Genomic DNA, 17715 nt, shown 5'->3' on the forward strand with positions numbered 1-17715 from the left:
CTCAGTGATTTCCGGAAGGGAACGGAAATGACGTTCTTAATTAAGGCGCGGGAGCAAAAACAGGAAAAAGGCCCCCCCCCCTGTTTTTTTTAAAGCTTCGGACACTGCGGCTGCCCCTTTTGAGGGGCGGGGCTAATAAGTGCTCGCGCCCCTCCCGGAGCGCGTGGCTAAAGGGGAAATGGGTGCTGCAAAAGGCAAAGCCGTCCTACATCGGGGCGGCGCTCTTAGAATTAGAAAGGGATAGGGCATCTGTAATCGGACTTTTTATTACATTTAGTTCTAGAAAAAGCTGCCTTGAACATGGACGTAGCCAGGATTTATGTTGGGGGGTGGGAAGAGCCTCAATTGAGTATTTTTATTGAGTTATTTGCCCCCTGCCCCCCCTTGGCTACGCCTATGGTCCTGAGTCCCGTCAGGGCGAAAGGCGGGGTATTAAAAATATACGTAATAATCTAAATTGACAGAGGCAATTAGAGATCAATCCAAACATAAATTTCAAGAAGAATGGGGGAAATATAGTGAGTATCTGAAAAAACTGCATTCAGATTCATACCTGGACTTGTCTTGACTAATTTCCGCAAAACAAATTATGGTGTAAGAATGTAAGATAAAGAGCAAAATAGAGAAGAGGAATTGAGAAGGAAACAGTTTACTAAGTATACAACCGGACCTGTCCTGTGTTGAGGAGGAAGGAAGTCAAATAGAAATGAATAACAATTAGGGATGTACAGTATCTGTAACATCTGCTTTGCATTTGTAGTTGTAGTATCTTGTTGTGTGTGTGTGTGTGTATATATATATATATATATATATATATATAGTTCTTATATATATATAGTTGTTTAGTCATGTCCGACTCTTTGTGACCCCATGGACCAGACTCCATGAACAAAGACAACAGGCATATCTATCTATCTATCTATCTATCTATCTATCTATCTATCTATCTATGTATTAATATGAACTTTTTGTACAAGGATTGGGGAAATGTTACAGAAGTCATAAGATTTGATGACATGATGCCCATTATACACACGAGGTTGCTTCTGGCCACAGGCTATTTATTACCTTACCTGCCAGGGAATTCAGACGCTCCTCCTGCCACACCAAGCTTCTTCAGAGCGAGTGGCTGGACATCCATAGTCCTGGATGGGTGGAGTCACAGACCATTATGGCTGCTATATTCAATATGGGATGAAGCTTATATGTAGTTTTGCCTAAAGGATGCAATTCTTATATGGAAGTGATAATCGAAAATGGGCTGAACAGGGGATGAGCTGGAAAACCTGCAATGATTGCCATTTCTACAGAGCTATTAAAAAGTGTAGGAATAATGTCCTGTCTTGAATCCAGTGTCTACTGTTGCTTGAGGGGACTATTATTTTTTGAAGTTACAACTCTCAGAATTAATAAAATAGGATGTATTGCAAATTAAGTGTGCACAGAATTGGACCCTTGCATCCTAACCATGGTTATTTGGAAATAGTTCATGGGTTGTGTCTAATGTTAGAGCAGACTCATTGAAATGAACAGATTTGACAGTTTAAGTGCATTAATTCCAGTGGTTCTTATTCAAAGTAGAATTGGATACAAATCCATGGTGGTATTTGTTTCTATTTGGGTAAGTATGCTTAGGATTGCATCTGTGCAATTCTAAGCATGCTTGGTTAGAAGTACCACTAAATACAGTGAGTGGAATTCAGTGCTAGGTGGGGTATCTGTGTATAGAACACGGTTTTCCTGCAATGAGACTTCCCCAAATCTGTCTTGGAGGTGTTGGGGAGGAGGGGAAAGGCCTGTTGTACAAGGTGACCTCGTTCAATGCATATGACAATTTAGTTGAATCCAGTGTAATGAGATTTACTTCCTAGGTAATGTTTCAGATTGGACCCCTTGAATACTGTGTTTCTAACTTCTGACTAAGCATTCCTTGGGTCAGGCAAGCTGCATGTTGAACAACAACAAAACAATATAAAATATATGTTATTGAGGAAATGCAGTTATTTATCATCCTTCTTTCGTCGTCTTCTTTAACCCCACATGAAGACATTTCCACACCCAACCTCCCAGATTTGCCTAAGCCAGTTTTCGGCACATTTCCCTTCAGATTTGAGAATGGCTCTGGGGGCTTTTAACTGAGTGTATTTTGGTGCTTTCTTTTCGCTGCAATTTCCCCGGTGGAGCAGCACCTCAAGTTGTAAATGAATCCAGGGACTGCTGGCGCTGTTGCTTATTTTCAAAGCATGGAAACAGTAAGTTCACATCCCATCTGTGTCATATCTAATAACAACAATGTACAAATCTTAGGAAAATCTACAGTTTGACATAGCAGGGTTTCTCACAGAAGAACTCATTGTACAATTTCTATAATAAGACTCCCTTGTTGGGCTTTGCTAAACAGAAATAATATGGTATCTAGAAACAAAGGCAAAACAATTTGGTGGGTTGAAGCTGGTGAAGACATTTCTGTGGGAATTAAAAATTCAACACCATTTGTGCTTCATTAAATGCAACTGTAGGCTGTCACACATTGCATAAAGGTCTTAAACTTGTCATTTTGGTTGTGAAACCTGGAAAAGAAAACTTTTCTGGTGATATTTGACACTGCGAATGGATTATTTCCAGCCTTCTGTTTTGTGCAGAACAAAGAGATTAATTTAGCTTTGTAGAGATATATAAAATATTTACTAGCTTACACAACTGTATGCAGCTGGATGACATGACGGGTCTGGCAACACTTGCATAATTGGTTGGGATAGATGTGACATGTATTGCTCAGAGGGCTTTTGAGCCTCCTGTTATATAGAATACAGTGGTACCTCGGGTTAAGTACTTAATTCGTTCCGGAGGGCCGTTCTTAACCTGAAACTGTTCTTAACCTGAAGCACCTCTTGCTGCTGCCGCGCCGCCGGAGCCCGATTTCTGTTCTTATCCTGAAGCAAAGTTCTTAACCTGATGCACTATTTCTGGGTTAGCGGAGTGTGTAACCTGAAGCATATGTAACCCGAGGTACCACTGTAGTTTTAAATGCACCTGTACCACCTTTTGAAAATCAGTTAAGGACCAGGTATGAAGGTGGATTTACAGTTGCATTTATACCGTCTTCTATTTCCTGCGTCACCTGATAACAGATGTATTCTGCCTTGAAATATATAACCTTCCAGCCCTCCATTCCCCCCATACAGTTGTACATATCTGGGAATAACCTTTTCATATTTTAAGCTTGCCTACTTGCATTGAAATGTCTCTTTTGTCACCATTGAGAACATCAAAAAGCCTTGCTGAATCAGATGAGGCCCATTAGTCCAGTATTATGTTTTGTCCAATGGTCCAAGAGATGCTTCAAAGAATTCCATAGGCATGGCAGAAACTAAAGATAGCAGCCCTTCTTCGGTGTTTGTCCCTCTGTTACTGATCGTCAGAGGCATGTTGCTTCTGTGGTTCCAAAAGGTACAATGGCTAATAGTTGTTGGTAGATTTATCATTCATGAATTGGCTAAATCCCCTTTGAAAGCTGCCTAAGACAGTGACCATCCAATTATTGTGCTAGCAAATTCCATAAATTAATTGCATGCTTGTGAAATATTTTTTATTTTGTGTGTTATGAGTCTAATTGCATGACTCCATGTTCTAGTGTTATGAGTGAAAGAAAAATCTTCATTTCCCCCCATGCAATGTATTTTATGACTCTGTCATGCCTACCTTTCATCATATTTTCTAAGCTCATGGTGGCATTGCAGTTGAGTAGTCACAGGACTGCATGGACGAGCATTTGGGGAACTTAACTGGGGTAATGTTTTCTGCATTTGCTGGCGTGGTGCTATTTAAAACAAAGCATAACTTTTTATGTGCATTAACTGAAGTTGGGTATGATTCCCTAGTGATCATTAAAGTGCTTCAAAATGCTTGTGTGTTTTTGACCTCAGCTTTACCATGATAGCTTGTTCCACTTTCCTGTCATCTCTAATCTGGAAAACCATTTTCTCCTGCAAATTGTAACAGAATTCCCTAGCAGAGGTTCTGCTAAGGACACATTTCTGGGGAGGGTATGTGGTGGGACATGAAATTGCATCTCCTCCTTTCTCTTGCAGTGCCACAAGCTAGTATACAAATACGGAGGCAAGAAAGCTGTTGTAAATTGTAAAGCACAAAATGACAAGACTCTGGTTGCTGCTATTAGTTGACTGGTTGGGCTTCCTGATCTAGTAACTACTGCTGGAAGGCCATAGGTTCCCCAAACATGCCATAAATGAGATAAGGAATCAGTGAACATGTGTGTAGTCTCTAGGTGGCCATGTTGTGCATCTTGAGGACATCAGTAAGTTAGGTTTCTTGCTTGAAGAATGCAAGATTGTGCAATAGGACCTCTTCCCCAGGCTGAAACAGGAATTTTATGTAGGGCCTTACGGTGGGGAGTGGAAGGTGGAAAAGAAAACAAGACATGTCTACTCTAACATATTAGACTGGCCTCATATTAGGCTTAGTTGACAGGGTTTCCTCCCAGTTCCAAAGCGGAGGGCTTAAATTGGTTTTAAAGCAGGTATAAAATCATGGCATAGTTGTGTCCCCCTTCCTATCTCAGGCCGCTTTCCAGATTATATCTATATTGTATAAAAATGGACCAGCATTATTCACAGCCCTGGCATTAGTTGGAAAAAGACAGCCCCTAGCAGGATTGTGTGTACAGTGAAGACACAGAGACAGACAATGCACTAGCAGGTGCTCTCTCAGTTTACCCTTAGAAGGGACTTTATTTTTTTTCCAGTGGTACAGTGCGGCAATTACACAGGAATTTCTGGGTGGTTGTAGTTTAAATAAAACAATTTCATAGACTAAACTCAAACTTACAAACATGCAGCTGCTTGTGAGGGAGGAGAAAGGCTAAGAAATGCTGGAGTCAGTAACTGAGGCAGGCAGGTGGCTGAGAAGGCCTTGAAGTCTACTATGTAGGCTGTTCACAACAAGAGCCAGGCTTCTCTGTGTTCTTTATGTGGGACTGAACCTGGGATAGCAAGACCCAGTTATGGGAAATGAGGGTGCTTGTGGTTCATGTGGAGGGTTTGACAGGGGCTCTGCCTTCAACAGGTGTGCGACAGACAGGGAACTCTTCTGTCAGCTTCAAGATGCAGTGATGGATAAAGCATAGCCGTATGATTTCAGCATACTATGCTGTTGGTAAAAGGCAATGGACCTCCTTCAGGAAAGAAAGTGGCAACTTGGTTCAAACTTCATGTTGAACACGGCTGAGGTGGGTCTTTCTCTCCCCAAGTGTGTAGTATATGTGGGATTTTACAATAATTAATAGCTGTGCATGAATCTCAAGCTTCTGTGCTAATTGACATATAACCCAGGTGCTCCTATTTGAGTTGTTGTGCTTAACTTGTGTCAAGTTAATCATTCACAACATTTCTATGCCGTTCCATAAAATAAAGTTATATGAGCTGCTTACGAGAAGCCAAGGTCCTTTCACACCAAAAGAAACAGCTCCTTCCTAACCTCAGTCTGTCCCAAAGCCATAACTTCTGTTTAAAATAGTTCAATGGGATTTACTTTCAGGTAAGTGAGTATATGATTGACACTTGACCTGGGAGTAGGTTCCACTGAACTCAGAGAAGGCCTGTACTGCCAATCTAATGCTTAAATGGGCAAAAAATATCTATGAACTTGTAGCAATTTTAGTACTTGCCTGATCTAGAGCATTCTTGTTTATACTAGTCTATATTATATTAAAAAAATACTGAATAGATGAAGTATATTGCACATTTTTGAGTTAGCAAAAACAGGTAAATGCATTCAATTCTAACTATGCAGGGGCTTGCCTTGAGAGTAATTCAGAAAAGGGGGTTGCCATGGCGCTGCCCATGACCTCAGTGGCATCCCTGTGGCCTTTCCCTGACATCCATGAAGCCTCTGATCCCCCCTCCTCACTATTTCCTTTGTCATGAGGTGGTAATAGCTATTAAGGGTACCTTTTTCTCTCTTGAAAAGTACCGTATTTACTCGAGTCTAATGTGCCATTGAATCTAATGTGCACTCCAATTTTCAGAACCTTGAAACCAAAGAAAGTATTTGCCGGCAAATGTAAACGTGCCATTGAATCTGATGCACACCTTAATTTTCGCAACGTAATTTGGCCAAAGAAGGTGAGCATTAGATTTGAGTAAATATGGTACATAAAGTTGAAGGAAGGAGTTGGAAGGGTAACACTCTTTCCCACTTTTCAGTTCTATGTTCTTTTCAGGATTAATTCTTCTTGATCTGATTTTTATCCAGATCCCTTGGAAAAGCTAAGTGCCTCCTTTCTCTCTTTCTGTCTCTTTGAGGAGGGGGAGAGAAGCGATTAGAGAGTTTGGTGCTCACAGTGTTTGCTTAAAGATCCAGATGTGCTTATGGGCAAAAGTTGTTGACCTCCAATCTAGAATCTTGAGTGAAAAGGGCGCAGTTTGTATTGGGGTGGTGGTGGGGAATCACTCATCACATGGAGGGGGAAAATCCATGTTGGAAAGTAAGAAAAACTTTAGCCTTAAAGAAGGATTTTTGTATTTCACCAGCAGAAATAAGCATCTGACTACACCATTTAATCTTCAAAACTGTTGCACACAGGACATATTAGGAGCAGGTCTGCCTTAGGTGCCATTTTCAGTTGTGATTAGAGAACCAGAGTGGCCCAGGAGAAGCAGGCCCTCCAATACAACAGAACTACTTTGTTTAAAGACAAAGGAGCTGGTGCGAACCACTGCAACAGCACAGCTGCTCTTCTAACAACCTAGTCACAACATGCCATTTTAGAATGAACACTGGACGCCTCAGGAGCCTGGTGTTTTCGTGCTCTGAAGAGGTGACTACATTATAGGTGTACCTTATAGTGCTGTACATAGGTTGCACATACAGTAGTAGCTTCAAGGCGAGACATGAATGTGCTGACAGAACAGTCCAGAAAGTACATACTTCAAATCATAGACTGCCTTCTGTTTATCATGCACACGTGACAATCACAAACCATACATGGGGTGTTGTATTAATCTCACACATACCTTGTTTATTTTATGCGCTGCACACATACTAAATACACCCAGTCCGCAGGAATTCCTTTCCCAGAGCCAAGCTTTTCTGCTACTGTGAGGAACCATTTTGGCTGCTCATACCAGCAGCCATATGCAAGCCTCACACTCTCCTTTGGACAAAACACCTGTGGAGAGGGGCTCAGGAACCAACTTGAAGCAGGAACAAAAATTTCTAGTCCTTGACTACTTAGGGGTGTATAGTGGCAGATTAATAGATAGAAACCGGTGAGACTTCTCAACTTGAGGGCTGCTCCTTCTGTGACATAAACCCCTTCTGATCCCAGCAGTCCTTTTTGTTGTTAAAAAAATATTACTCTGGAGTTAAGCTTTCAAATATAATCAAGGTGCTAATAGTTCTCTTCCTTTTAAGGAATGTAGCCTATGGCTGTAAGAAGTCTGTGTTTCTAGATCACAAAGCAACTGACATAAAAATAAATTACCTGCTATCTGTGCCAGATTATTTTTTTGGGGGGGGGAATCAGACTTTTGTTTGGGGGTACATATATATATAGTTCACATGCAAGCACCAAAATGTAATACGTACAACAGGAGCTACAGTCTTGCTTTCTCCATCAAGGAGTCAGTATCGATTATATTTGAAGGACCCAATCTGGCCTAATATATGCTACTGGCACCCCAGCCCAGCATTCAGTTTCCATGGAAGATGTCCTGCTCTGGCCTACATGCCTAAAGTCTTAGGTGTGTATGCCACCTATGGTTAGGCTGTCCTCACGTAGGTAGCAGGAGTCGGCTGGTGCCTTGACTCCATTCATAGGGTTAGACTGAACTGTACTTGAAAAGTCCAAACCCGGATCCAGAATCTGCCCAAATATCTGGATTAAAGAGGAGGCTGTTAGGTGTATTGTATCACACCATGCAGCACAGTTGAAATCTTTTCATTATAGCTAATGAAAGTTGTCCTGTCAGACAGGGATGAAAATATGGAATGGCCCATTGGCAGCTTCATGGAGGAATAGCTATGCTGCGTATTTAAATGTGCCAAACAATCCCATAGTTGTAGGCCATGCAAACTGAACCTAAACTGGAAGTGTTATGTTCGGCAGTGGCCTGGCTTTGCACATGGGAGTCTGCAGCCAAACAGTTGAATGGCGACACAGAAAGAGAGCATGATTTGAGGAGGAAAAGGTTGGCTGTGGGGCTCAACCCCCACCTGCTGCTTCTCTTCTGCAGCATCCTCTCTCAGTTGGTTTTCTCTTATCTGCAAACAATGTGTTGCAGAAAACACATTTGGGAACCCCATCTGGGTGAAGCAGCTGGGGAATAAAGTAACATACCTCCCCTACTTCTCCCCTTAAAACCACATTCTCTCTGAACACCACTTCAGATATGAAATATTAATCCAGGTTCCTATACCTATCTGTTAAGAACATAGAGTTCTACCTTATGTGTCAGAATATTGATCCATCTAGCTCAATATTGTCTACACTGACTGGCAGTGCTTCTCTAGGGTTTCAGGCCAGGAATCTTTCCTAGCCATACCTGAACTTGCAACCTTCTGCATGCAATGCATGTATTCTACCACTAAGCCTCTGCCCCATCCCCCTTGGAGTTGAATCCAACAACATCCGTAGGGTCACAAGTTCTCTATCCTTGTGTTGTTGAATTTTGATTTTATGCCTCCCTACTTGTAAGCCATATTGAACTTAGTGGGACTTAACAATAAACATGCATAGGATTGTGCTATTTGTCTGCTTTTATATATGCTATAGCACAGTCCTTGATTACCTGTTTTCTCAGTTTTGTTCGCAACCTTTCCTTGAAAGAGTTTTGACACAACTGTTCATAAACATTTTTTGTGTGGCTCTGGTCCTCTTTTATAGCATGCCAACCAAATCCTGTAAGAAATATAGAATTACTAAATTTCCTAGTGTGTAAAGTACGTTTATCTTCACAGTATGTCTGGAAGCAGAGAGACATTTTCATCTCTGTTTTATGGGAGGGGGGATGGCAGTATAGAATAATGACAAAAATGGTGACTGCAATGTTTATTACATAGGCTCAGGAATGCTAGCTATTGGAATAAAGTGTGTATTTCAGGGTGACGGAGAACATTCTTTCATTTTACTGAAAGATGAGCTTCTTGCCACTGCAAATAGGGAAGGAAGCACATGATCGAGCTGTTAGTGCACACACACTTTCTGCTGATCCTATTCTACAAGTTGCTTACTACTTTACCCTCTTGCAACCCTAACTGGCTTTTGAGGTCTATTCCACCTTAAATGCAAAGGTTCCCTCCCAGCTGAATGCCTTAAGTAGTGTCAGAGAGGGAATTTGGATAGGTATACAGCTTTTTCACTTTTGCATAATGAGTTACACCTGCAGAAATCCCCTCTTCTACCCATTAAAGGTACAGAAGCAGATGGTCTTTTCATCTGGTCACTTAACCTTGCAGGAACCTTGCAGTAAAGTTGCAGGAATGTAAATACCTAAACAAGGCTTCTACAGATTTCCACTAAGATAAATCGCCTGCAGAATCCATCTACAGGATTTTGCCACAGTATAGGATTTCCCCTGTCTGCTGTACAGTGTTGCTCTGGAGATCATTTGCTCATTTGCTTCTTCTGTCACATTGTTTTCCAACAACTACTGTTGATAATTTAGAGGTCTCTCTCCAAGGTTCCAATAACTAATAATAATAATAAATAAATAAATAAATAAATAAATAAATAAATAATTAATTCTGCCCTGAGTGTTTAGAATCATAGAATCATGGAGTTGGAAGGGGCCCTGAGGGTCATCTAATCCAACCCCCTGCAATGCAGGAGTCTCAACATGTTGTCTTGGGATAATGCAGCAAGTGTTAAATAAATAAATAAATAAATAAATAAAACAGCTTCCCACCTGTCTTTTATCTTCCTTGCCCCTGCTTGTTCACAGTTGGCTTGTTTTCCAGATTAGGGTTGTCTCCTGTCCCCAGGGAAAATTGCTTCTGCACAAATATATGGATAGCTACACGCCAGTTGTGTTGACAGTTCAGTATTGACAGTTCAGTGAAAAGTCAAGCAAATGCACACACACTCTCACATGGATTTTGCATTAGCTTTGTTCACACACAACCATATGTTGGACATAGAGGTAAATTGCTACAGAAGATCTTGCCAGCAGCTGAACAGATGAATTCCACATGCATCTTCAATGAGTATGACTAATTTGAGAGCTCTGCCATGACAGTGGGTGGCCCTCTTTATCCTCCAACCTGACCTGGACCTGCGTCCCATTCCCCAGACCTCCATGGTATATAACAAATCAGTCGGCTGAAAAGTATGGCTAATGTGTCTGATCTGATTGCTCCAGCTTCTCCCAACCAGCCTCAGGGAGTCAAGTAGCAAGTCAAGTGACCGAGAGAGATTAGTAAGAAAACAAATCGAGAAATGGGACAAAGAAAAGGAAAGCAACAGAGGAAAAGTGGGAGCGGGGAAGAGAGAGAAAGAGAGAAAGAGAGAGAATTTCATGCAGTGGGCTAGGCCTCTACAACCACTTGTTGTTTACCTGGGCCCAACGGGGTCTCTCTGGACTCTGTCACATAAAAAATAGAAACTCTGCTGGCACCTAGCTGGAGACACATAGAAGTCAGACAAACTGACAGCCACACGCAGAGGGGTTGGTTGGGAAGCCAGGACAGTTGGGGGGGTGGGGGTACCATGCCAGTGACTATTTACAAAGAGAAATACAACAAAGAGAGGTACAGCCCTGCCCTTGCCCTTGCCCTGCTCCCCTCTGACTCAGCCAGTCTCCTCATTCCAGGACTCTGGGGTGGCACTGGGGGCGGCAGTTTCTCCCCCGTTACACGTAGTGGGGGCTGCCGGTGTTGTCGCCGGAGCTTCTGCCGTAGTTGCTGGAGCTGTTGATGTCGTTTCCTCTGGGCTCGCTGCTGCTGCTCCTGCAGCAGCAGCAGCTGGCGCTGCCATTGTTGTCGCTGGGGCTGCTTCGGCTGTTGTGGCTGATGCCGTGCTGTCTACCTCCGCTTTTGCCTGTGGGGCGCTGGTGGTCTCTGTTGGGGAAGCACTGTCTGTCGTGGCAGCGGCAGGAGTTGCTGGTTTTGCTGCATCCGTGTGCTCCGGTGCTCGGAGTCTCTTCATCATTGTGGTCACTCGAACGGCTTTCTGCAGGTTGGCAAGAGAAAGGTGGTTGTTCGTTGGTAACGATTCATGGCCTCTCACAGTTTTATTGTGGGGAGAAAGAATAGGAGCAAACCTCATTCCTGCTTCCTTTGCACCCCACCCTCTATAATTTGATGTCACTAATTCAAAATCTTATGAAACCCTTGGCTTGTGTGTGTGTGTGTGTGTGTGTGTGTACACACACACACACACACACACAAAATTATATATAATTATAGCATGTTCACACTGGAGAATCTCAGCTTTATTTATAAGTGTGCTTTTAGTTCTTGTGACTGCAGACAAAACTTGAGAAGAGACACTGTCTATAACAGCAGCTCAAGGCTAAAGCATGAGAAAGAAAGCAGCTAGGCCCAAAATGTACTGTGAGCTTTATTTCATTTCATGATGACCGATCCAATTGTATGGCTTCTTGACCATATTACTGAAGGCTAGCTTTATTCAGAAACGGAAGTTAACCAATTAACTTTTTTTTTAGTCCACAAAATTTTCTGAATTATAGAAAAACTAGAGGTGGTCCCTGAATGTTACTCCTCCCCTGCCTCAAATAAAAAAAAAAATGTTGGGGCAGGGAATAACATCCAATTTACATTTTAGCTATGGCAATGTTTTCTATGGGAATGTCCCTGAGAAAGGTCAAGTCTTTCTGAGTATTTCAGTTGTAGAGCCCCTGTATGTTGCCTCCTGCTTCCCTGCCCAAAGTTTTTTTTAAAAAAGTACATTTGGGCAGGAGAAGGCAGAAGTGGTGGTGGGTGGTCTGGTCCGCAGTGAAGCATCCTTTCTCACTAAGGACTAGAAGTAAAAATTCCAGAATATCCAGTGGGAAACTGACTCTTCCTGTACCATTACCTTCAAGGAAGAAGAACCCGAGTGGGATACATAACTGGCAGCACCAAGTAAGTGGGACCTTACCTTCCATTTTGCCCTGGCAAAGTTTTTCTCAATCTGAGCACATACTCCATCCTTTATGTTCTTGTCCGAAGCTGCATTGCCAGAAATCCTGAGAACAGAAAAAATATGAGAGTGAGTTGTGTCTCTTGGCAATTACCCTTCCTTAGCCTAACTTCCTTCCTTAGCATTGCTCACGGGCCTGTACTGTTTGGGCTTAAATGGGAAGGCAATTTTCCACGCCAGCAATTACCATGAATGTCCTGGCCTCTGCTCAAACCAATCTAGATTTTTATTGCTTATAACATCTGAAACACCTTGTTTCTTCTCCCTTCACCAGCTTCTGCTTATTTTATTCAATAGCAGAAGCTGGCCAACATGGTGCCCTCTAGATGGTGTGCTTGGACTAGTATCCCCACCGCCCCTGACCATTGGCTGTGGTGGCTGGGACCAGTAGGAGTTGTACTCCAAACACCTGGAGGTTGGCTACCCCTGCTTAGGATTTTCAGTGTCTTTTCTAGGGCGTGAAGACAATTTAAGAGTATAAAGACCTTACACACCTTACCTCTCTGTGTTTTTTCCCATTCTCCTTGGTCCTAAGTCCTTCTTTTGATAGGAAACCCTTATTTTACCAGGAACAGCTATTTGGCACTCACCATTCATGAGAAATAGCCTCCTCTGCTGTAATCCTCTGGTCTTGGTCTACCTCCATTAGACGGGCCACCAAGTCCTTGGCTGGAGAAACAAAGAAGAAAAGGATGTAGTGTCTCCTCTCACTACCATTCATCAGATGAAACTGGAAGTCTCCTGTGATTTTTCTTGCCTAATACCTAATGTAGTTCTTTATGAGGGAGGTGCTAGGGGCACATATCAGCTAAGGGAGAGATCACAGTTACCTGCCCTAGAATGGCACTGACTTTTGTTGAGACTTACATGACTGGGAGAATCAGGTAGGAGTTTATTGTTGCAGGGCAACTGCTAGGTGGGAATACTGTTGATTGGATAAAAGAACCGTTGACAATGTATTTCCCTTCATGGTTTGTGGGTGTACCTCCTACAAGTAACAGCATGCATTTTCCTTCTCTCCAGTATTCATAGAACCTTACCTGCCTGAGAGATGTCATCCCAGTAGGGAGGATCAAACTCATAGTCGCCTGCCAGGATCTTACGGAACAGGTTCTTATCATGGTTTTCATAATCATCCTCATCCATTTCCTCATAGAATGGTGGGTTTCCTGACAACCTGTAGCACAGCAGTAGGAGGGAAAATTAGCTATAGGAACGAGATCAGCTGCAAGAGATTTATTTATTGAAAAGGTTTATAAGCTGCCTTTTAGGGCAACAAGGTGTCTTCCTATAAAACTGAATAACAACAGACATATTGCTAAAAATGAAACAAAAACATTATACGATACCAAAAATAAAAACCATAAAATCACCATAATAAAGACCACATAAAACAAGCTAAGCCTTTTTGTCGTTGGCATCTGTCAGTCTTGAGAGACAGTGGAGTGCGCCTGCAGGGATGAAATCAAACTGCTGCCTTAAAAACCTTATAAAGACTGCAGGAGACCGCAACATATTTTATGAAAAAGCCATCTGAAATAGATGACTTTTTAATGACCGCTTAAAGCCTACAAATGCACCACTAAACTTAAAAATCATGGGGCTACTACCAAAAAGGCCCTGTCATGCCTGCAAATCTAACTGATTGCGCTGACAGTCATATGAAATGATAGGTGTACAGTTTTGCCAGCGAGTGAAGCCTCTGACCATACACAATCTTTTGCCCTTTTGCCGTTGCAAGAGCTGAGAATGGTTCTTCTCCTGTAGATAGCGTTTAGTTCCTTCTCTTTAGCCACCAGCCTCCTCATATCCTGTTTTCTAACCCTCCTCCATCTCCCCCCCCCCGGTCACCAGTAAGATAGGCTGAGGACTCCAGTATTCTTCATTGCTCCTTACTTACAGAATATACATGATCACACCAATAGCCCAGCAGTCCACAGGCCGCCCATACCGCTGGCGCCCGACCACCTCAGGAGCTGCAAGGACAAGAACAGATGGCAAGTGCTGCTCCCATGAACATATAGGGCAATGAAACACAACTCCAGGACATAGGATTTCATAAACTTTGCCTTGATCAGAGTGGAAATCAACACTGATAAAATATGACCTGGTGCAGTCATCTTTGGGACTATACTACTTCTGAAAGCAGCTGCAAGGACTGTGTATTTGAACCTATAACACTTCCCTGCAAACAGAACTAGTGCGCCCTGACAGACAACGTCCCATGTGCTGCAGGTTTAGAGAGGTAGAACTGGGTTGTTGTTCTTTTAATAAGAGATGAGACTGTCCCCAAAGATCTCAACATTTCAGGAGCATTTAACACCCATGTCATGAGTGAGCCACCCTGGAAACACCCCTCACATCTTCCAGTGAGCCACATTCACTCCCCTCTTGCTTGGGGAATTGCACTAGATGTTTCATCAGAGAGCAGTTATGGCTTTGAATGAATGAGTGTCTCTTGTGTGAGAATTGTGGAGAGCAGGAATGTTATTTTCGATGGAATATGAAATTAGCTGTGGCTGGTTCTGCCTTTTCCATCATGAAACCTTACAAGCTAATCTCAAAGGCGCGAGTTTCCTGGAGAAATCAGCACCTACTGCATTTCATCTGCATTGGCGTCTGAGATGGCAAGTCCCTGGTGGACTTTATACTATATGGGTATAGTTCCCCCCCCCCATTGGGTCCTTCCATGAAAACATCATCTGGTTGTGCTGACTGTGCCATCTCTTACCTAGATACTCAGGGGTCCCACAGGGTTCCTTGATGAGCCCATTCTCCAGCTTGGCCAGGTGAAAGTCGCTGATCACAATCTTGGAGTTCTTCAGGCGGTTGTAATACACTAGATTCTCTAGCTGCAGGGACACAGCAGGAAAGGGGTGGGGGAAGAGATGAATGAGAAAGGAATTCCCCCGGCAAAACTGCTGAATGGCTCCCTCCAGCCCACGGTGCTGTGCCACACGGAGGGCCCTTCCAGATGAGAGCCATCAAGCACTGATCCTGTATATTTTAAGGCGCCTAGTTAAAAGCCTTCTTAAACAATCAGCTTTTAGCTTCTTCATTTTGCCTACCATGTGCTATGTTAAGGTTTTTCCCTTGCTGATTGCTTGATTCTATGAATCACTGCTGCTGTTGGAATTTTTTATGACATATTTTATTTGAATTCTCTTTTAAGGACAGAATACACACACACACACACACACACACACACACACGTAAATTATTCTGGGCAAAGCAAGGTATTAGGTATTTAGGATGGGTCTGCTTCTATTTCTGTATATAGAATCATGAATGGGACTTGCCATTAAGTCACAGAAAACAGTGAGAAAGAACGGAATAGGAAGGGCAGCATTATTATATTTGCTTATGTCTGCTTCTTGGAGGAAGCGAGAGCCCATGAGGATGGGATGGATAATTGGCTCAGACGTTTGTGCAGCAACGGCTAGCAGCAGGATTGATGGACTTGCCTTGAGGTTCCTATGTACAATCTTGAGTGAATGCAGGTATGCCACAGCCTCCAGCACCTGCCTGATGACATTACTGGTGTCACGCTCAGAGTAGTAACCCTGGTCCAAGATCCAATCAAATACCTCTCGGCCAGTAGCCCTGCAGATGAGAGAAGAGAGACAAAGTGGCAAAGGAAGACGTGAAATTGTGTAACCTGCAAGGCAAGGGTTGCCACACCATGGACAGAGAAGCACGTTCACCACAATTTTGCTAAACAGGTCATATAAACCATGACTGAATTTTTTTACACATCACTTGGGAAGACAGGCGAACTAATGCCAGTGTACTGGAAGAAGCAACGATCACCAGTGTTGAAGCAATGATTCCTCAACATCAACATCGTTGGACTGGTCATGTTGTTTGGATGCCTGATTATCGTCTTCCAAAGCAACTACTCTATTCTGAACTTAAAAATGGGAAGCGTAATGCTGGTGGTCAGCAAGAGAGGTTCAAATACTCTCTCAAGGTAAATCTAAAAAAATGTAGTATAAACACAGACAACTGGGAAACACTGGCCTATGAGTGCTCCAGTTGGAGAACAGCCTTTACCAAAGGTGTCATAGGCTTTGAAGATGCTCGAACTCAGGACGCAAGGGAGAAATGTGCTAAGAGGAAGGCACGCTTGGCAAACCCTCACCACAATCAACTCCTGCCTAAAAACCTATGACCCCACTGTGGAAGGACGTGTGGATCCAGAATTGGCCTCCACAGTCACTTATGGACTCACTATTAAAATTGTTTTTATGGAAGACAGTCTTAGTCAGCTACGAGAGAGGTACCAACCGGAGAGCTTCCTCTTTAGCTCGCTTCCTCAATCAAATTGGCACTGGCCATTTGGTTTTCGCCTACCTCGTAGCAATCATAACAACTTTGTTAGGGTTGCGGTTAGACATTGTTTGACCTTGTGATGGGGGAGGGGAGGTGTGGCCATCACCTGCCCCTCCAAGCTTAAGAGTATTCCATTAAAGGAATCCGGGGGTGTTGATCTTGTCTGAAGCCCGGGGCGGGGCTAGGGCCATGACACGACCCCGATGGGAAAACCAGAGGGAGCTCAAGTTGGTATGCCTCGACGGGGCTCCCCCTTCTGGTGGTTTACCCTTATTGGACTCCCTGCGCATCGGGCAGGAGTCAGATATAGTCAGGTCCATTCAATGCCTTAGCCAATACTGCTCACATTCTGTTATCAATCAAGTTGTGGCCAAAATTTGCCCAGTAACATTAATCTAATATCTGTGTCCTTGTGTGTGTTATTTCTCAATGAGGGGGTGGCTTCGTGGTCTCGACACGCAACTGCCTTTACTGGGGGTCAGGCCACTGATCCATCTAGGCCAGTATTGTCGACACTGAGCGGCAGCAGCTCTCTAGGGTTTCAGAGGGCGGCCTTTCCTAGCCTTACCTAGAGATGCCGGGGATTGGACCTGGGACCTTCTACATGCAAAGCAGATGTTTTATAACTGTTTCCTCAAATGAACAGAAATTCATGAATGGTGTGGAGAACAAGTGAAGAATAAATAAATATTCATGCCCTCCATCTTTCACTTTATGGATGGTCTCCTGAAGAAGCTTCTAATCACTCTTTGGGAAGGCACCCTGTGAAGTGCCGACAAGATGGTTTGCAGCTGAGCAGGCACAGTAGAGCAGTCCAAGGCCCCAACAGAGCAAAAGGGAGAGGCCACTACTATGGATGCAACATCTTGGGAGTTCTGGGTAACAACTACTTACAGCTCCAAGAAGAGGAAGTACTCTTTCCGGGTAACATACACATCCACCAACTGCAGAATATTGGGGTGTTTCACCCTGTAGTGAAAGGAAAGGAAGAGAAAAGCTAGGGGTTGGAAGAGACCTGCTGGCGTATGGCATAGATCCTGTCACCAAAGTATTTCTTGCAGGTACCTGCTCAACTTTTACTTGAAAACTTCCAAGGGGAATGCTGTCACCTTTATTTGTAACATATTCCAGTCGTTTGCTGCTTCCATAATTTGGAAGTACATTGCAACCTAAATCTTGTTCCTTATCATTTAAATCTGAGTCCCTGTTCTTCTCTCAGTGGA

The 17715-nt window shown here is 43.2% G+C and overlaps 1 protein-coding gene across 2 annotated transcripts in view; it reads right to left on the reverse strand.

Annotated features, from left to right (window-relative positions):
* Window positions 1–4727: 4727 nt before the first annotated feature.
* Window positions 4728–17715, reverse strand: part of CAMKV (CaM kinase like vesicle associated) — a 62485-nt gene continuing 49497 nt past the window's right edge. For both annotated transcript variants that reach the window (XM_081851340.1, XM_081851341.1), the window contains exons 4-11: window positions 17387–17461; window positions 15625–15763; window positions 14892–15012; window positions 14061–14136; window positions 13201–13337; window positions 12751–12829; window positions 12119–12206; window positions 4728–11188 (exon numbers count right to left, since the gene is read on the reverse strand). In XM_081851340.1, coding sequence (XP_081707466.1) covers window positions 10808–11188; window positions 12119–12206; window positions 12751–12829; window positions 13201–13337; window positions 14061–14136; window positions 14892–15012; window positions 15625–15763; window positions 17387–17461 — 1096 coding nt within the window. In that variant the 3' untranslated portion in view covers window positions 4728–10807. The remainder of the gene's footprint in view (window positions 11189–12118; window positions 12207–12750; window positions 12830–13200; window positions 13338–14060; window positions 14137–14891; window positions 15013–15624; window positions 15764–17386; window positions 17462–17715) is intronic.

The sequence above is a fragment of the Podarcis erhardii genome (genome assembly GCF_964252035.2).
Source record: "Podarcis erhardii genome assembly, chromosome: 2".
NCBI classification, from domain to species: Eukaryota; Metazoa; Chordata; class Lepidosauria; order Squamata; family Lacertidae; genus Podarcis; species Podarcis erhardii.